This window comes from Varroa destructor, unplaced genomic scaffold (assembly GCF_002443255.2).
Source record: "Varroa destructor unplaced genomic scaffold, Vdes_3.0 BEIS01000005.1, whole genome shotgun sequence".
In the NCBI taxonomy this organism is placed as follows: Eukaryota; Metazoa; Arthropoda; class Arachnida; order Mesostigmata; family Varroidae; genus Varroa; species Varroa destructor.
The window spans coordinates 614,955-632,551 of NW_019211458.1; the positions used below are offsets into that span (position 1 = coordinate 614,955).

Genomic DNA, 17,597 nt, shown 5'->3' on the forward strand with positions numbered 1-17,597 from the left:
AGAACAACATCAATATACACAATCGGAGCCTTGTTTATGGTTTTTATATAGACTTACATTTATATAGACTTAATACAAATTCACAACATCAGGGCAGATTTTTTTGGATCAAAAGAACTAAGACGTGAAAACTATAACTAACCCTAGTCAACTAAAATTTGGGCAACTTTTAGAATGGTAAAGAAGCCTGAGTATCTCATTGATAAAATTAGCTTGGCTTATACGGCAACTAGCTATATCTAAAATTTACCATGCAAAATGGATACAAGCTCAGTAATTATTCTACCCGACTTAATGATCAAACTATTTTTGGACCGATGAGCTGAGAAGAACTTTAACCTAAATGCCTTCCATGACCTTGGCGTTAGAGTTTCATAAAAAACTGATTCAGGAACAGGAACAAAATGTCTTACTTCTGTTCGTTGTTCTAGAACGTAACGCCACTTTAATTAGAACAGTCGAATTTGATCAATTTCCAAACTTGTCGTGGCGCTTTTGTTGTAGATATATCATTCGCTTCTTTCGCATTGGCTTCGTAGCGAAGTTGAAATGATGTTGTGCTCGAAAAACTCCCGTCCGAGAGAATTAACGTCACTTGCGTTGGACCAAGTGGCTTTGCACTGCTCTTTAAAGATGCATTATGGGTTTTTAAGGTACAGCATTATTGGACGTAGGGTTTGTCAATAATGGCCCCAGACTCTCGCCGGAATCGTTCGTCTAGGAAACAATTACGGCATTCAAATTCATTATGTTGGCCTACATATATAGATATTGACGTAAAGCGGCTGAGTAAAATCTAATCATCTGATTTCTAAAATTGCAACCTTGTGTAACCACAAAATAATATACCGGTAAAAAAGAATTAACACGTAATGGGTTTCATGAGGGTACAAACCGAATGTTTTTATAATGCCTGAATTTCATATAATGGATTTATATATACCTAATAATCAGAGTTCACGCAAGAAAGCAAACAACAACTTAACAAAGACCTCTGCTCTGGTTATCGCGAATAAAAAGGTATCCGCTATTTATTTCTACGAATATTGTAGTAAATATCATACGTTCAATCTAGCTCATCCATACGCACGACAGCTGATTAAATTTTCTTAATATGGACGCTGTTTATCAGGTTTTAATATACACTAAAATATTTTTTGCTAAAGCTCTTCGAGTTCTACAGGCGGCCACTTGTGATAAGTGACATTTTACATAATTGGAAAATTCAAATGAATGTTCATCCATATGGTGCCTCGTCAAAAATCCACATTAAAATGACGGGAGGTTATTTACCCGCATACAATAAATTTTATACTCTTAAATATTAGACCTGAATCGCCCTAGGTTACTTCAGTGTATTTTTAACATTTAAACTAATACATTAAGGTACATTAGGTATTCGACAGGCATAGCGAAACACGTCTTTAGTGCTACGTCCTGCTAACATCCAGTGTTAGGCACACTCATAAATACAGTAGGAAATTAAAGTAAGTCTCATTCGATTCAGATTTATATGACGTCGCACGTCGCAAGAAACCTGCTTCGTATTTCGGGTATTTCTGTCCTTTTTAGATCAATTTGGCGTTTTGTTTATGAAGCGAAAATCCGCTGGGAAAGCCGTGGCCATCAAAGTTATTGTTCTCGACAGCCAGGTCAGGTCCATAGACAGGAAATTCTGCTAGTGGAAGAGAAGCGTCCTGTTCAAATATCGATGGATATTGCTGCCTATAGCAAACGTATCCAACCGTGCAGCCTAAAATGGCGCCAACAGTAACATCTACAAAAAAAAGCAGAACAAACAACTCTGATGCTAATTTAATTGGACAATATGATAGCCCACATTTAGCAGAAAAACGTGTGGTACTCTATGATTATTATAATAATTTTTATTATAGATTAAATTATTAGTAAACGCATATAAAATAAATAATCAAACTGCTTTTTTAATAAAACAAAGTCCAGCCTCTTTTGGGATTAATTGACAATACGAAAATAGTATAGCTATATACCTTATTGTGAACGACTGCCCTATACTCCAATTTTTAAATGTATATTTGCTCTATAAGTATTTAGTAAACAACAATTAGTAGACGATTCGGGTGTGTCTAATAACCTTGCCAATGATGATGGTAGTCACATGTTCTGCTAATGGCTATCAGTAGTGCCAATAGAAGTGGAGATATTCCAAGAAGCGTCCGATGTGTTCTGAAGCGATGGGCTGTTGAATTCAGAGCTTGCAGTTTAGCTAGGAGATAAAGTGCTAAAAACATGTATGAAGAAAATGCAAGGGACGAATGACCTGAAGGGAAGCTCTTTCGACCTTCGCCAACAACGGATACAGGTCCGGTGCATGGCCGATTGAAGTCTCCTTCCCCCGATGGAAAGCACCGATAGAAAAAGTCGGGCCTAGGTCTGTTAAAGAGAAAATTGTAAAAATGCGACCGTTTTTTAAAACTTCGGCTTTAATAATTGACCAGCGCAAACTAAAAATTGAGCATACAAACTTTTTTTTTAAAGTCCAGTTCTTAAAACGTTTGTTCATCAAGCAAGAAAGTCCTGGATTCACTTTCCAATCTATATTTGCCTATATTTTGTTGAATATTATACAAATACAGTTATCTTTAGATTTTACATATTATTTTTTGTACCCTATAAGGGATTTATCGTTTTACGTTGCTTACGTCTTTCCACCAAGAGCTTGTAAGTATATGCGATGCCACTTATGTGATGTAGATATCGTTCACAACAATAGTGCTATCCATATACTTACAAAACTACTCGGTAAACATCGAAAAGGTGTTGCGTGTTCCGACGTTTGTCATTAAAGAAATCCCTTTTATTTAGTCCGGTCTGTAGTTATTATTACTGTTTTTATTAAAAGCGAGTGTCCAAATTTTTTATGATGACTTAAGAGTCGCTTTTAATAGTTCATAAAATGTGTTTTACGTTTCGCGTAAGTGTTGCTGCTGTAACTTTATGAAGCAGCCTAAGTATTATCACTAGCTGACGAAGATCGCTTCCCAGGCAAATATGTATTTTAGGTGGATTTCAGTACAGATGTGGCAATTCATGTTAGAAATAACTATAAAATCGTCATCAGGTAAGGTTTCAAGATTGAGGTGTTACCTTAAGCCTTCCTAGAGATAAATCACATATCTAAATGAATTCCGCTATGAATAGATTTGTGCAATCTCAATAACTAACCAATCTAAGTGTGACTTTACAGTCATATAGGGATCAAGATTATAAACATTTGAAACTACGAGAAAACAAAAATGGTTAACTCTAATGTCTCACGTTGTTACCTCTGTGAAGTGTTATCATATTGAATTGCAAGATTAGCGGGTCTTTTATATATTTTCGAGATTTTTGAAAAGCTTATATAGTATATGGTATCGTACCCATTTCGATCGACTATACAGAAATAATGAGGAAAACTAGTGCTACGCTTCGAGTATGGTATACACTTACCGACCCACACACACTTTTAGGGCGTTTGTGATTACAGATGTCACCCCAATGGCTAACGTAAAGCCTGCAAAATAGAGTTTCTGTTAATACAACTTACAAGACTTGGTCTACATATAAGTGTTAATAACTAGTACAATTGAAATCCATTCATACTCGCCTATTTATATATTACAATATGGAGATGGCATAGAAGAGGAAGGAAAATAACTAATTTCATAACTAAAAAAGCTGATATCATGAGTCGAGTTATGGTTTGTTAGATTTAATTTCAGGATAATATAGCACACATTTTAGAAGCAACTAAATCAACACAAAGGATCATAACATACATGTAGTCAATAACTTATATTTCTACTAGACGGAGCCACCGGTCACTTCACGCTTATTTTATCTAATTTGTTGACGTTACAACCAACTCGACATAAATATTAATAGTAATATGCCAACACAATAATTTAGTTCCACCTAAGCAGTCATTCTACCGTAACTATTTTATTAGGCAGTTCTAATATGTTTGTGAGAACGTTCAGCCAACTTTAGATTTGTTTTCCCCGAGATATGTTGGTCTTATGTGCATTTCGATAACGTAATTAGGGGACTGTTTTACTACTGGTTGATTGACTGTTTTCAAATTGCACGTAAACTGGGGTACGCTATCAGCTGACCTTTGAAAGACGTGTCAATCGAGTCGGCCTTCAGTCGATTTTTAACGGATACTTCGATTGGTCGAGCTGCCTAACCTATTGATCCTGTTTTTGGGATGTCACTGAGATTTAAAAATGTTATTCTTTTTTATATATTTTATTAAAATTGACTCTGATCGTACCACCAGACCATAATAAATATTAAATTTCCTTTTTTAATAAAAAATAGTTGCATATATGAAACGAAGTAAATATAACATTCCATGATGATTTCATATGTCTTAGATGATATTGACTCTGTAGAATGTGACTTATATTTTTATTTTTTTAATTTTTTTATTATATTTTTTAAATTTTTTAATAGATGGTCGCATATATTTATTTGACGTTTTGATATTTTTCGTTGAAAGTTAATAAAGAAAAATCTTTACCAAATTCAACTTTACATTAGCCACTTCGACTTTGCAATTGGCATTTATTAGGATTTCACTTAAAACTCGATTCTATACGAGCTATACGACAATAGGATTTTCGCAATTATCACTTGAAAGTATTAACTTTTTGTACAATTATAGATGTAGTGCATATCTACCCAGGTAGTTGAGACCTATCGATTGGTGCTCTTTACATAAAATACCGTGTTAAGTTTTCGCCTTTCAGACGGCGTTTTTCGGCGATTCGAATACTGAGATTTAGATATACGAAGACACGTGGCATTTCAGTTCAGCTCATCAGAAGCTTTGGATTAGTACCAACAAAAACCTTTAGATAGACTTTTGTGTAAACGATTTTTATCCTAGTATTACCTAAGCGAAAAACCTATCATATTCGGTTTTTGGCCATTTTCAGGCTGAAATATCAATTTTAGTTACAGTTATTAGAAATCTGCTCGAAGACACATTAAAAATATGTTGAAAAAAATCCTCATCCCACTGTCATTTATCCAAAACGAATGAGTTTCGGCCGATTTTTACGCTAAAATATCTATGCAATTCAACGACAACTTTCGACTGGAATCAAGACCCTCCCTTCCTCTGCTTCTACATAGACTTTCTTCTAAACCTCCGGCCGCTATTCTGTCAGCAAAAAAAACCGCGACAAAGTTCCCATCAAAATATAGCTCGTAGGCCTAAAAGACCAAAAAACTGCAGAAAAAAAGATTGCCCAAACCAACATTACGCTTTATGAAATGCAAAAACAAGTTCTTTGTAGAAAAAATGTATTGCAACTTTCATCTTACACGCGGTTGTCTCCAGGATAAAACTCCGGCAAACCGCCAAGAATTAGCGTAATCCGACTACTCTAAGGGGTCGGATTTGAGCGGATTATTGAGACGGTACATGGAGTTTAAGTTGTATATAATTAAATAATGCCAATAATTTGAGGTATCATATCACTCATAGGTTTCGGATGAGAAGTCCGGAACGGTGTGCTCTCTATTCAAGGGTTTAGCAACGCATAACGTACGTGTTACGTTCTAGTAAACACGATCTTGCGCATGTATTTGTTCCTACTGCAGTAGCAGTATTTCTGAAGCAATGTTTATTGGCAGTATTCGGCGTAAGGTACGAAAGATTTTTGGTCGTATAAGTAATTCATTTAAAGTTGCGCGCTTAAGTTACGAGCGAAAGGAATAAAGCAGTGAAACCAACCTAAATGGGCAGCACTAATGTCAGATCTGTTCTTGGGTTGGACATAGTTAACGAAGACGACCACAGATGAAGGGACAACGAAGATCAACACCTGCAATTAGTCACATGATAATCAAGCATCAAACAAGCATAGCAATGTTAACATACATGCAATCATATATGCAATATAAAGGGGTATCTGCTTATGCTGAAGTTCAGTTTAGATTTTAGTCGATTGTCCTAGTGAAATTGGTGAGTTGGTTTTCAGAAAAAGGAACGCACGCTTCGCATGTTGATATCTACAGTTAAGCTTAATTAATATTCTGAACGTGAACAAAATCGCATGCATCTATAAATTAACAACTCACATTTGTTTACAATGAAAACGCTGTTAGGATGTTGTAAAGGAGCCCTATAAAGATTTATAATCTCTTAAGATTATTCTGTCTCTCTACGACGACACCTTATGATCTCGCAGTAAAATGTGTATTTGTACCTCTGGTAGCATGTTTTGACTACTAATGACACTGAAGCCAATACAAAACAGGCATCAGTGCAAGCGCTAAGTAGTCCTTTTTAAGGAGACAACTCTTGAGACATGCGCAGGATAAGGATGCACAGGACAGGATAAGCGAGAAAAACATGGTTTACACGGATGATTACACGTCACAGTCTTTCCAATTGTAGACACGAAATGCATTATTTTAGGTATATACATGTGATAAGACGCACAATTATGCACATTGCACTAAACCACAAATTATCTAACTGGGAAAGCCGAATACCACATTAAAAGATCTATCTATAGAAGGCCACGCATCTCTCCTACAGTTCAGTGCTTAGGTACTTTAAAAGTATAAAGTGAGCATAAATGGCGTTGCTGTAGATTGACCAATAATGTTAATATTTTTAGACGAAATTTAAAAATTGTTTTACTGGTTGATCAAATTTATCCTTTCTTGTTTTCACTAAACTGTTGTGGATTGGAACGTACTTACATAGAGCAACTGGACTGATATATAACTGTTGGTTCGAGGATTTTTATACAACCACGCCTCCTCAGGTTGTATCTTTCGCTCAAACGCAGGTACGAATTCGAGTACCCTGAAATGATAGAATAGGTTTATCTTTGACGCCTAGTTTATGACTATGGCATACAGTACCATCACATTTTCTATAATCTAGATTACACCTTTGTATTGTACTTTGTTATAATCCAATTTGAAGTTTGCATGCCATAGAAATCAAGGACAAAGCAAAAATTAATGAAAAAAACAAATTGGGTTTATTATACGTGGGCTAAGTGAGTAGCGCAGTCAACCCAAAGTGTACCTTAGCTATGACCGATTGTGACAAACATATTTTGGTTGTATGAACAGCCTGTGTTCATCTTTGGGACACCGTGAATAGCACAATCAATGATACCTGAATATATTGAAATTCAAAAACATATTTTGTTACGAAACAAAGTTCGTATATTTAGTCATGTGTCACTCATTAAGTCAGCACGTTCTGGATTTTATTACCAATATTTGTCATAGCAGTTGCTAGCGCTGGTAATTTCCATTGCGAAAATTTCTCATCGTTACATATAGAAAATTCCATCTTTATACTGAGTTTCCTATTAAGTAGCCAATTTTGCAGCTATTGTCACTCAGACCGGTGCTAAGTTTAGAAAAAGGTAGAAAGGTTTTCAAATGTTTTTTGAAAGGTCTTTAATTGACAATCAATTGAAAAAAGCTTGATGGAATAAAATCTAAAAAAAGAAGCAATTCGTGCTATCCTTTAAGTTAAAAGTATAAAAATCAGAAGCTTAACCGCTAAAAGGCGACATACTCTACAATAAATATATACGTAAATCGGCGGGTGTTTTCTAATATTATATGAAAGCCGCTTGTGACAATCGTTCAAATATTAATAAATCACTATGAAAAGCATATAAAAATGTGTATATACGCCACCTATGTAAAAACTATCCACGATTATTTTACGGCAATGACGTTGCACATCATTTTATGGGAAAACAAATACTCTTATTGGTTACATCTGCTTATGATTAGCTATTACGCTATTTTAGTAGTTTTGTGTCCAATGGCCATAAATGAAGTTTTCTAGAATAAAGCGTGTTTATAACTTTGCTATTATGAGGCTAGTAATTAAACCGCTAGTCCCACGAAGTGGTTTGCGTAGCGCTTCTAACACATCTCTTTATGACTACATGGAAAATGGTATATAAGAACCGATACATTAGGGTTCTACAAAGGAACCAAGTAAGTGGTTGAAAAGATAATTTTCGTTAATAATATTATATAAAAGGTTAATTATATTATAATTTGCTTTATTTATTCGAAGGTCCACATAATGCGTTCTTCACTCGATCTAATTTTTGCCGCAGTTCGTTTTTATTGAAGGTACCTTGCCCCTACGTATCATCAACGAAGCCACTTACATGGCAACCCCAATAAGAACTACTCGGAGAAGGATTTCGGTAAACACTTCGGAGCCCAGTAACGGGACCGGTGCAATGTTTGAGCCCCGTTGCGACGAGGTCATCGTAGCCCCCAGAACAAATAGTTTCGCCAAGTAAATCAAACCGGACCAAACAGGCCCGCTTGACGCACGAATTTCAAACCACCGTTTTTCACTGCCTAAACTTTTGCTTCAGGTAAGCCGGTCGACCCGATCAGCCCGCCTCACACAATCAGAAAGCACCCCACGCGGAGGGGCAATTTCGAACGTCACTGCAAGTTGGCAGTGATGTCACCTCAGCACACAGCACCGTTCTTGCAAGGTGTCAGATGGTACGGCGATAGCGCCATTTTCAAACTATGATTTTTTTTCGAATTCGCAATGGATTTGCGGTAGACTACCACTTAGTTGCAAAACTCGTTTATCTGACTGTTGTCAGTCATGTCAACAACACCTATAGTAAAAAAATAACAATAATGATCATATTATAAATTGGAGTCTCTGCATGAGTCTGCATGAGAATTTTTAGACATTTTCTGCTGGAACCACGTTTTATTACTCGAATAAACTTATTAACAGTGAGGACTTTGCGTAATAACTTCCCCTAGATTATACAAGTTTAAATTCCATAAAGGTTGCGTATAATTCAAAGTTATATGATATCTAGTTTTCACGCTGAGAGTACTCGCCACTTTAGTACGCTAAGCGGCTCTTTGAAATTTGCGGGCCGATGGAAGTGCCGCCTAGTGGCGTTACAATGAGGGAGCTGAGTGACCTGCCTGGTCGGCATCGGGTCTGGTTCCTTTTCGCCTTAGACCCGCCATCGTGCGAGTGAAGTTTTTTTTGTGAGCCGCAGGACCACTTAAAAAACTTCAAAATGGTAAGCCATCCAGCAAAAATCTCCTTCTATCCTGCGACGACGTGCTACGATTTATCGTGTGGATTCACTAATTATGTGATATTTGTTGCACTTGTGCGAAATATGATTGAAAGGTTTTGGGAATGCAAGAGGCCTAAAATATTTGTGATGGGTCTTGCCGCTTTTCATGTGTGGCTCTTTTTGCGCCAAAAATACAAGTGCTTTGTGAACGATTGGATCGGAGATACGATACCTTGCAGTGGAAGTGTTATAAAAACGCGTAAATTATGACCAAATTGCACCGAATACTATTCAACCTTTTTTCGTTTTAGCAAATGCTGGGGGCGAGTGCATACAAACAGCGTTTGGCTGAAGTGTAGCAACCACGGCGGCCACGTCAACCCTCATGGATTAAATTTGCTACAGTATTTAACACGACGGTCTAGCATCACGTCTTTATGAAATTACCAGTATTGGCTTAAGTGGCTACTTCTTGTCGGCCTGACTTCTGTGGGGCCATACAGCATAAGTCCAATGTTTCTTTTAGCACGTGGTGCGATCTCAAAATGCTTTCCCTTCTTTCGTCTTCGCATGTGGAACAAACTGGAATTGCTTTGGAGGCTTCTAAAGCTAGGATTGACGGATGAAACTTGTCAGCCGAATTTTCCAACCAGACATGCACATATCAAGTAGTAGTATTAGTAGTAGTAGTGAGAAGTTTCCTGTCAGCTGACCAGCTGCGTTCACTGACTTGTGGGGTACTGTTAGCCCGCCACTGTGGGCCTGTCCATCTGATACAGTCCTACTATAATAGGAATAGGCGTTTTTTGCTGGTCGATGTTATTGTATTCGTATCTGTCTTCGTTTGTGCCATTTTTTGTGTAACGTAGGTGAACTTCACAGTCGACGAGATTCGTGCGCTGATGAACAAGAAGAAAAATATTCGGAACATGTCCGTGATTGCCCACGTCGATCACGGCAAATCCACCCTCACCGATTCGCTCGTGTCGAAAGCCGGAATTATCGCCGGAGCAAAGGCTGGAGAGACTCGGTTTACCGACACGCGAAAGGATGAACAAGAGCGTTGCATCACCATCAAGTCGACGTAAGTATACGCCGAGTTGCGGCGAATACACACCCAGATGTTAGAACAAGTGAAAATAATGGGACAGTCAATACTGCATTTGGTTATCTTACTACACTGATGCCTTTACTCCAGGAACACCATTCCGTTGTAAAGCCACCTTACTTTATCAAGATGATTACACACTGTATTTGTCTTAATATCATGCATGCAACGTATTAATGCATTAAGGTAGCGGCCATATGGAAGGGTTGTAGAGAACCGGCTTGGCATGTCATCAAAAGACTAAGGTCGGCACGCTGCTGTCCGTAGGGCATGCATAGCGTTGCAACGTACGCCTGCCCCTAACTATTTTCGACCGATATGTCTCTAACTCGATTTATCGATTTGCTACATTTGTAATTACTTATAAAATAAGGATCCGCATGTTTTTCAAGCCAAGACGTATGGTAATTGTTTCATATACCTACGTATGTAAAATTTGATTATTTGCAGGGCTGTGTCTATGTACTTCGAGCTAGCAGAAAAGGATCTTGCCTTTATCAAAGGCGTTGACCAGTGTGAGAAGGGCGTTAAGGGCTTCTTGATCAACCTGATCGATTCACCCGGCCACGTCGACTTCTCATCTGAAGTAACGGCCGCTCTCCGAGTCACGGACGGTGCCTTGGTTGTAGTAGATTGCGTATCTGGTGTGTGCGTGCAGACCGAAACCGTACTACGACAAGCTATTGCCGAACGTATTAAGCCAGTTCTGTTCATGAACAAGATGGATTTGGCACTGCTCACCCTGCAGCTCGAGGCTGAGGATCTTTATCAAGGTTTCCAGCGTATCGTTGAAAACATCAATGTCATTATTTCTACTTACGGTGACGAGTCCGGCCCAATGGGCGACCTTAAGGTCGATCCCGCTAAGGGCTCGGTAGGCTTCGGCTCTGGACTTCACGGATGGGCTTTTACACTAAAACAATTTGCCGAGATCTATGCTGGAAAGTTCGGTATCGACGTCGAGAAACTGATGAACAAGCTTTGGGGTGAGAACTTTTACAATCCCTCCACCAAAAAATGGGCCAAGACGCAGGGTGACGGATTCAAACGAGCCTTTACAATGTTTGTTTTAGATCCAATTTACAAAATCTTTGATGCTATCATGAACTATAAAAAGGACGAGGCAGCCCGTCTGATCGAGAAGCTCAACATCAAACTGAAAGGTGAAGACAAAGACAAGGAGGGTAAAGATCTGCTGAAGGTTGTCATGCGTACCTGGCTACCCGCTGGAGACGCTATGTTTGAAATGATTACCATTCACCTGCCATCACCGATGACGGCTCAGCGTTACCGCATGGAACTGTTGTATGAAGGCCCTCATGACGATGAGGCCGCTAAGGGCATCAAGGACTGCAACCCTGATGCGCCCCTCATGATGTACGTGTCGAAGATGGTACCGACGTCTGACAAGGGGCGCTTCTACGCTTTCGGTCGTGTCTTCTCCGGAATCGTCAGCTCTGGCCAGAAAGTCCGCATCATGGGCCCTAATTTTGTGCACGGCAAGAAGGAAGATCTCGCAGAGAAGAGCATTCAACGTACTGTGCTCATGATGGGTCGCTATGTCGAACCCATTGAAGACGTGCCGTGTGGTAACATTTGTGGTCTGGTCGGAGTCGATCAGTTCTTGGTCAAGACAGGGACCATCACCACTTTCAAGGACTCGCACAATATGCGTGTAATGAAATTCTCTGTTTCGCCGGTCGTGCGCGTCGCCGTCGAGCCTAAGAACCCGGCCGACTTACCCAAGCTCGTCGAAGGTCTTAAGCGTCTCGCCAAGTCCGATCCTATGGTTAGTGTAATTCAAATAAACGTGCTGCCGACCTATCTAGGTGCACAGAAACTTTCTGCTGTTAGGATAAGAGTACTCTTTTGACCGGGAATAATAAGGTACTTGTCCTGTCAGATAACTTCTGCAATAGTTGTTACATGCTAACATGTATATTATCAGCTATCTACTTAAAAGCAAGCATTCTTTTTTTATGAAAAAGGTTTGTTCAACAGCATTAGTTTACTCTTATTATGTTTTGCCGCAGGTTCAATGTATTATTGAGGAGTCTGGCGAGCACATCGTTGCTGGAGCTGGTGAACTCCATCTGGAAATCTGTCTGAAAGATTTAGAAGAAGATCATGCTGGTATCCCTCTGAAAAAGACCGACCCCGTTGTGTCGTACAGAGAATCGGTGTCCGAGGAGTCAGACATTACTTGCTTGTCTAAATCACCTAACAAGCACAACCGTCTGTTTATGAAGGCCTGTCCCCTGGCGGAAGGTCTGTCTGACGATATCGATAAAGGTGAAATCAACCCACGTGACGACTTCAAAATCCGTGCCCGTAATCTCGTAGAGAAATATGAGTGGGACGCTACTGAGGCTAGGAAAATCTGGGCCTTCGGTCCTGAGGGTACAGGTCCCAATCTCCTTGTCGATGTCACCAAAGGCGTGCAGTACCTTAATGAAATTAAAGATTCCGTTGTCGCTGGCTTTCAATGGGCAACCAAGGAATCTGTCCTGTGCGACGAGAATATGCGTGGCGTTCGTTTTAACATACACGACGTGACACTTCACGCTGACGCCATTCATCGTGGTGGTGGCCAAATTATCCCTACAGCTCGTCGATGTCTATACGCCTGTTTACTCACTGGCGCCCCACGTCTCATGGAGCCCGTCTACCTCGTCGAGGTACAATGCCCTGAAAATGCTGTTGGAGGTATCTATGGTGTACTCAACAGGCGTCGTGGCCATGTGATCGAGGAGTCGCAGGTTGCTGGAACTCCAATGTTCATCGTTAAGGCTTACCTGCCTGTGAACGAGTCGTTCGGTTTCACCGCCGATCTTCGCTCGAACACTGGCGGTCAAGCGTTCCCGCAATGCGTGTTCGACCACTGGCAAATCCTACCCGGAGACCCCCTGGACGGCAAGTCTCGCCCCTATCAAATCGTCATGGAGACGAGAAAGCGCAAGGGACTCAAAGAGTCTCTTCCAGAGCTTGACAACTACCTAGACAAGATGTAAGAAGGACCACGCTAGGTCTGGCAACCTCTTGAAGGGGAAGCGGCCATAGCTCAACCAAGTATCGTGTGAAGAAAGGACAATTATTACTCACTATTACATGTGGACAGTGGCATCTGTCTACGCCTAAAATGCTGCTGTTAGCACTAATTGTCAATTATTTTACGTAAAAAATATGAAAATAATAAATGAATGGTGAAACGGACATAGGCGGCGTGACATAACACTGACGTACAACCCCCATCCTGCGACGGGGTTGTGTTTTGTAATGTTGAACGATACACATTAACAACAACGGAAAAGGTTCCAATAAACAGACCACCCGACAACAGGTAGTTCTTAATATATATATATATATATATATATATATATATATATATTATAGAAGCTTAATTACATTAGTTTTACCAGCAACAGATTCACTAACCTGCAGTAATATAGGAGAATCTACGAATGTATATTTGTCAGGGAATATATGTAGGCCCTAGTATTTACTACTCGGATACCAGTTTCTTTATACGTAAGGTGGGGCGATATCTCTCATCAGTATGCCTCAAATAGTTAACACTACCCAAATCTAACAGATCACTGCGGCATTGCTGGCAAAAGAAAACAGGATATACGTTAGGACTACATTTTGGTATTCCGACGCTCGCTATATGGAGATGTTATCAACCGGAGCTGTATACGGAACTTTTATACCATCAAAATTAGAAAATCTGCTTCTTTTGACGTGCATAAAGCCAGGAGACTTGTCATCTGCTCGTGAGTTTTGTTTTCCAGCAATGAAGTACTTGTCCAAATCATTTCCAGTTAATACCCCGTTTTTACCCCCTGATAAAGAAAACGATTTTTCTGGATATTGTGCGGAGTTGTAGGCCATATGTATTTTTGTAAAATGCTAGAGGTCTGCTCATATAATCAAACTAGATCAAACTGGATTGCTGGTTATGCAATTTTTTATTAGAGTTGTGCAATGCCTTCGCAAATACTTCGCATTTAGTCTCGACCAGAAAATGCTTCGAATCTTCTTCAATCGGCTAGAAAACGAGAGTATAGAGCATCAACGGACTACAATATACCTTTGTTTTTGTAAAATAAATATGGATATCAAGGTAAGGGTAATTTAGCAAATTTATCTCCTGTTTTTTTCCAAGAAACAAAAATGTTATTCTCTAAAATCTGCCCAGATAAGCTTAAATGGGTCATACCTATTGTACTAAACGAGTACCTCTCATTTAGCTTTTCTCCCTTTGAATTTAGGAAGATTTATTGCACTATTGCATTGCAGTGGCCGCAATGAGTAATTCCTTAACCAGAGTACGAAAATGATAATGATAACGATTTAGATCACATTGATTTCGGAGTCAAAACCGAAGCAATTAAGTGGATCAAGATTACCGAATTACCGAGATAGGAAAACAAGGGGGTAACCGAATGGATAAAATTTTGCAGTGCTTAATTAGAACAAGATGGTGGGAAAACTGAGTAAAATGATAGGAACAGGATATCTGTGATGAACTTACTATATAAACAAATTTGTTATAAATTAAATTGAGGAAAGCAGTGCTGAGTGAGCCGGTGTGTGCGTGAAAAAATTTGAATGATTGATTCTTAAATGTTTCTAAGCCTCCAAAGTGTATTCATAACCAGTGTGCTCCATTTTCGGACGGTAGCCTGATGTTATGTGACTAAGATAAAATATTCCCGATAAAATATTCCCACGAATGGAATGAAAGACGAACTTACGATGAAGGACTTTGTCAGCTTACCGATTTGTAGTTATTTGGCTCTCTCGAGTCCCAGAATGTGACGCAACATATCGAACTTGTTTATAGAAGTTTCTAGAAACATTTCTTGTAGATCTGATAGTAAATATAATTTACGTCGAATGACGTCTAATTAACTCAACGGAATCACAGGGAACGAGAACGGGTTATTAATACCTAGTAGGTGACTCGTTTATTGGCTTCATTTTTTCAGCATTCCGACACTAAGTATTAGAATATCTAAGAATATGCGCACAGCGCATATGCATGCCTGGTTATGTTGTTACTATCATTAGCATAACCTTATTAAATTATCGCTCATCATGCGCTCCGTTTGCCACATCCCAGCTGTTTTTCCCACTTTATAATACGTTTTCTATATATAATAATGCATTTTCACTTTATAATACGCCCCCATCTTCTGCACAACCCACCGCGAAGTTGCTGTTTACTTGCATTCTGTTTTTAGCTATTTTTCTCTTTGCCTTTCAGCATAAAAGTTTAAAAACAAGCCATTACATGTTCTCCGTCTGCGGTGCTAGTTATAAGAAAACTCAACGATTTAATTAATGAGCTATAGCTACACCCCTCGACTTGTCTAATCCTCACTTGACAATTAACTCTAGGAATTAAGAAAAAGTAACGTTCATATCCAACAAAAATCACCTATCCAAAAAACAATTAACAGTCATGCTCATGAATAATGACACCCATCGTAGAAACGCCATACTTTTAGTGGAAACACTTGGCCGTTTTCCTGTTGTGAAATTACTTTAAAGGCTTCGCGATAAACAGTTGCGCTACATATATTTGTTTCCAATCGAGAACAATGTTATATCGGATTTTTTGAAACCTTGTATCCATTATAATTGAAAAAATCGTACTACTCATCGTCATCATGACCATACAGTCAACAACAGCATTTAGCCCATTGCCGCTGTGGCTGACGAAGTATTACCATCGTAATTTTTTCTCCGACGCCCACACCAGATATATTACAGGCCCACTGTTCGATCCTATTATATTAGTCATTAAAGGAAAATTAAGATTTCTTAATCTCTGGTGTAAGAAGTCTCCATATCGATGCGTAGAACTATGCTATTAACAAATCTCTTATTAGCAGATGCGTTGCCGTCATTAATCTGTTTCCTTTTTAACAATGTATCCTATCGTGAGGACCACCAAGGTCGTTATCATAATAAGCATAAAACGTGGCATCAGTTCAATGCGATGCAAAGTCATGAATGTAGCTAGCTGATAACTGATCGTTGTCACCACTATCAACATAATTAGTCTGCTTTGAGACTGGCACCAACTGCTTCAGAGGCTCTCTGCAGCGCTTTATCAATCGTGGCTTGCTTCTTTAGGAAATATGGCCTTAGTACTCTGTGGTAGATTTTGTGCGAGCCATTCTCTGAAATTGGAGCGAAGCACCAAGCAAGGAAAATCAACTTGACGAGCCAGTAGAACGGAAAGTACCTGTGAATGCAGAAGAGTTCACACATTGCTCGATTAGCTTTATCTAAACTCACATTTCTAAAAATGGCGATGGCTCCCCTTTTCTCCCACATCAGAGAAATGTAGGTATTAACGTAAGAATTGGATTGCCTCCCCAGTATTCCCTCAATACCTTTTAGACGATACGAATAGCAATATACTAAATGTATGAAATGAACATGGTTACTAACGTGCGTCAGGGCTACTTACGTGAAAATGCCATCGGCAAAGAAATCGATAACACTGAAAGCGGCGAAAACAACCCAATAGGTAAGCCATTTAGTGTCATCCGTTTTGTCGGACGTTTCAATGGCCGCCATTGACCAATAGGCCGGCAGCACGAACCCAACGACGTTGCAGATGAACGCCGCGAAGTATCCGAAGATCATGTAAAGTCCCATAACTGCCAGGACACCTGGAAAGATAGCGGATATGAGGCAACTGATGTAAAACAACGGTTCAGTGAAAAGTTGCAGCTTGCATAGATGCTCTCTGCTAATATACACTATTTTATGTCAGCTGGAAATGTCGTTATCCCCGTAATCTCGAATTGTAACGTCTTAGGCTGTCGGCACATCAACTACTGAAAAATCTAAATTTTATAAAGTCGATTAGTCATCATCTGTGGTTTGGGTATCCTAGTCTTTTTGGATTACCTCAGGACTCTGACAGTTTAACCAAAAACTATCACAAAAATAAGATATTAAATAGTACATAATAATGATAATAGGATACTAATAATAATTCTGATCTCCTTTTTTATATGGTTACCATGGTAAACGTCTAAGACTGATAACGACACAATAATCGTTGACTAAATTCTTTAATTAACAAGAATACACATTATCTTAAAAACACCTAACGCCTTTAACTTGTAACTGAATACCACATTATTATTATTAGGTGTAAAATGTTTGCTACTATTAAAAAGTAGCCATTGACGATATACTTTTATAGCTAACATAGCACAAGATACCTGTGTGCGCGCAATTTTTCATAAGTATCTGCACCAGAAACAATTAGTCAACAACAAGTCGATTTAGTCTAAACAACATATATATATATATGAAAAATTGCGCGCACACAGGTATCTTGTGCTATGTTAGCTATAAAAGTATAT

General features: G+C 39.0%; 3 protein-coding genes across 5 annotated transcripts in view; 1 reads left to right on the forward strand and 2 right to left on the reverse strand.

Annotated features, from left to right (window-relative positions):
- Nucleotides 1-998: 998 nt before the first annotated feature.
- LOC111251874 (phospholipid phosphatase 5) lies at nucleotides 999-8,492 on the reverse strand. 2 transcript variants are annotated; one of them, XM_022808955.2, is made up of 6 exons: nucleotides 8,196-8,489; nucleotides 6,745-6,850; nucleotides 5,768-5,858; nucleotides 3,472-3,535; nucleotides 2,114-2,412; nucleotides 999-1,777 (listed from the first exon to the last, which is right to left on the reverse strand). In XM_022808955.2, the coding sequence occupies exons 1-6, from the start codon at nucleotides 8,297-8,299 to the stop codon at nucleotides 1,569-1,571; spliced, it is 873 nt and encodes a 290-aa protein (XP_022664690.1). In that variant the 5' UTR covers nucleotides 8,300-8,489; the 3' UTR covers nucleotides 999-1,568. The 2 variants fall into 2 exon arrangements, with proteins under 2 accessions (XP_022664690.1, XP_086847823.1); XM_086991697.1 differs by lacking the exon at nucleotides 5,768-5,858 and having other exon boundaries at nucleotides 6,741-6,850; nucleotides 8,196-8,492.
- A 37-nt stretch (nucleotides 8,493-8,529) lies between these two features.
- eEF2 (eukaryotic translation elongation factor 2) lies at nucleotides 8,530-13,540 on the forward strand. Its single transcript, XM_086991685.1, has 4 exons — nucleotides 8,530-8,547; nucleotides 9,965-10,179; nucleotides 10,654-11,992; nucleotides 12,237-13,540. The coding sequence occupies exons 1-4, from the start codon at nucleotides 8,545-8,547 to the stop codon at nucleotides 13,212-13,214; spliced, it is 2,535 nt and encodes an 844-aa protein (XP_086847811.1). The 5' UTR covers nucleotides 8,530-8,544; the 3' UTR covers nucleotides 13,215-13,540.
- Nucleotides 13,541-15,696: 2,156 nt separating this feature from the next.
- Nucleotides 15,697-17,597, reverse strand: part of LOC111251456 (receptor expression-enhancing protein 5-like) — an 8,429-nt gene continuing 6,528 nt past the window's right edge. For both annotated transcript variants that reach the window (XM_022808031.2, XM_086991698.1), the window contains 2 exons: nucleotides 16,688-16,892; nucleotides 15,697-16,459 (listed from right to left, as the gene is read on the reverse strand). In XM_022808031.2, coding sequence (XP_022663766.1) covers nucleotides 16,270-16,459; nucleotides 16,688-16,892 — 395 coding nt within the window. In that variant the 3' untranslated portion in view covers nucleotides 15,697-16,269. The remainder of the gene's footprint in view (nucleotides 16,460-16,687; nucleotides 16,893-17,597) is intronic.

Excerpts from the sequence above, each read along its gene's own strand:
- LOC111251874 (XM_022808955.2), bottom strand. The coding sequence starts at position 8,299 with ATGACCTCGTCGCAACGGGGCTCAAACATTGCACCGGTCCCGTTACTG. Across the intron at positions 5,859-6,744 it reads TATCAGTCCAGTTGCTCTAT|GTGTTGATCTTCGTTGTCCC; the intron begins GTAAGTACGTTC and ends GACTAATTGCAG. Across the intron at positions 3,536-5,767 it reads CATTAGTGCTGCCCATTTAG|GCTTTACGTTAGCCATTGGG; the intron begins GTTGGTTTCACT and ends TCTATTTTGCAG.
- eEF2 (XM_086991685.1), top strand. Across the intron at positions 10,180-10,653 it reads TGCATCACCATCAAGTCGAC|GGCTGTGTCTATGTACTTCG; the intron begins GTAAGTATACGC and ends GATTATTTGCAG. Across the intron at positions 11,993-12,236 it reads TCGCCAAGTCCGATCCTATG|GTTCAATGTATTATTGAGGA; the intron begins GTTAGTGTAATT and ends GTTTTGCCGCAG.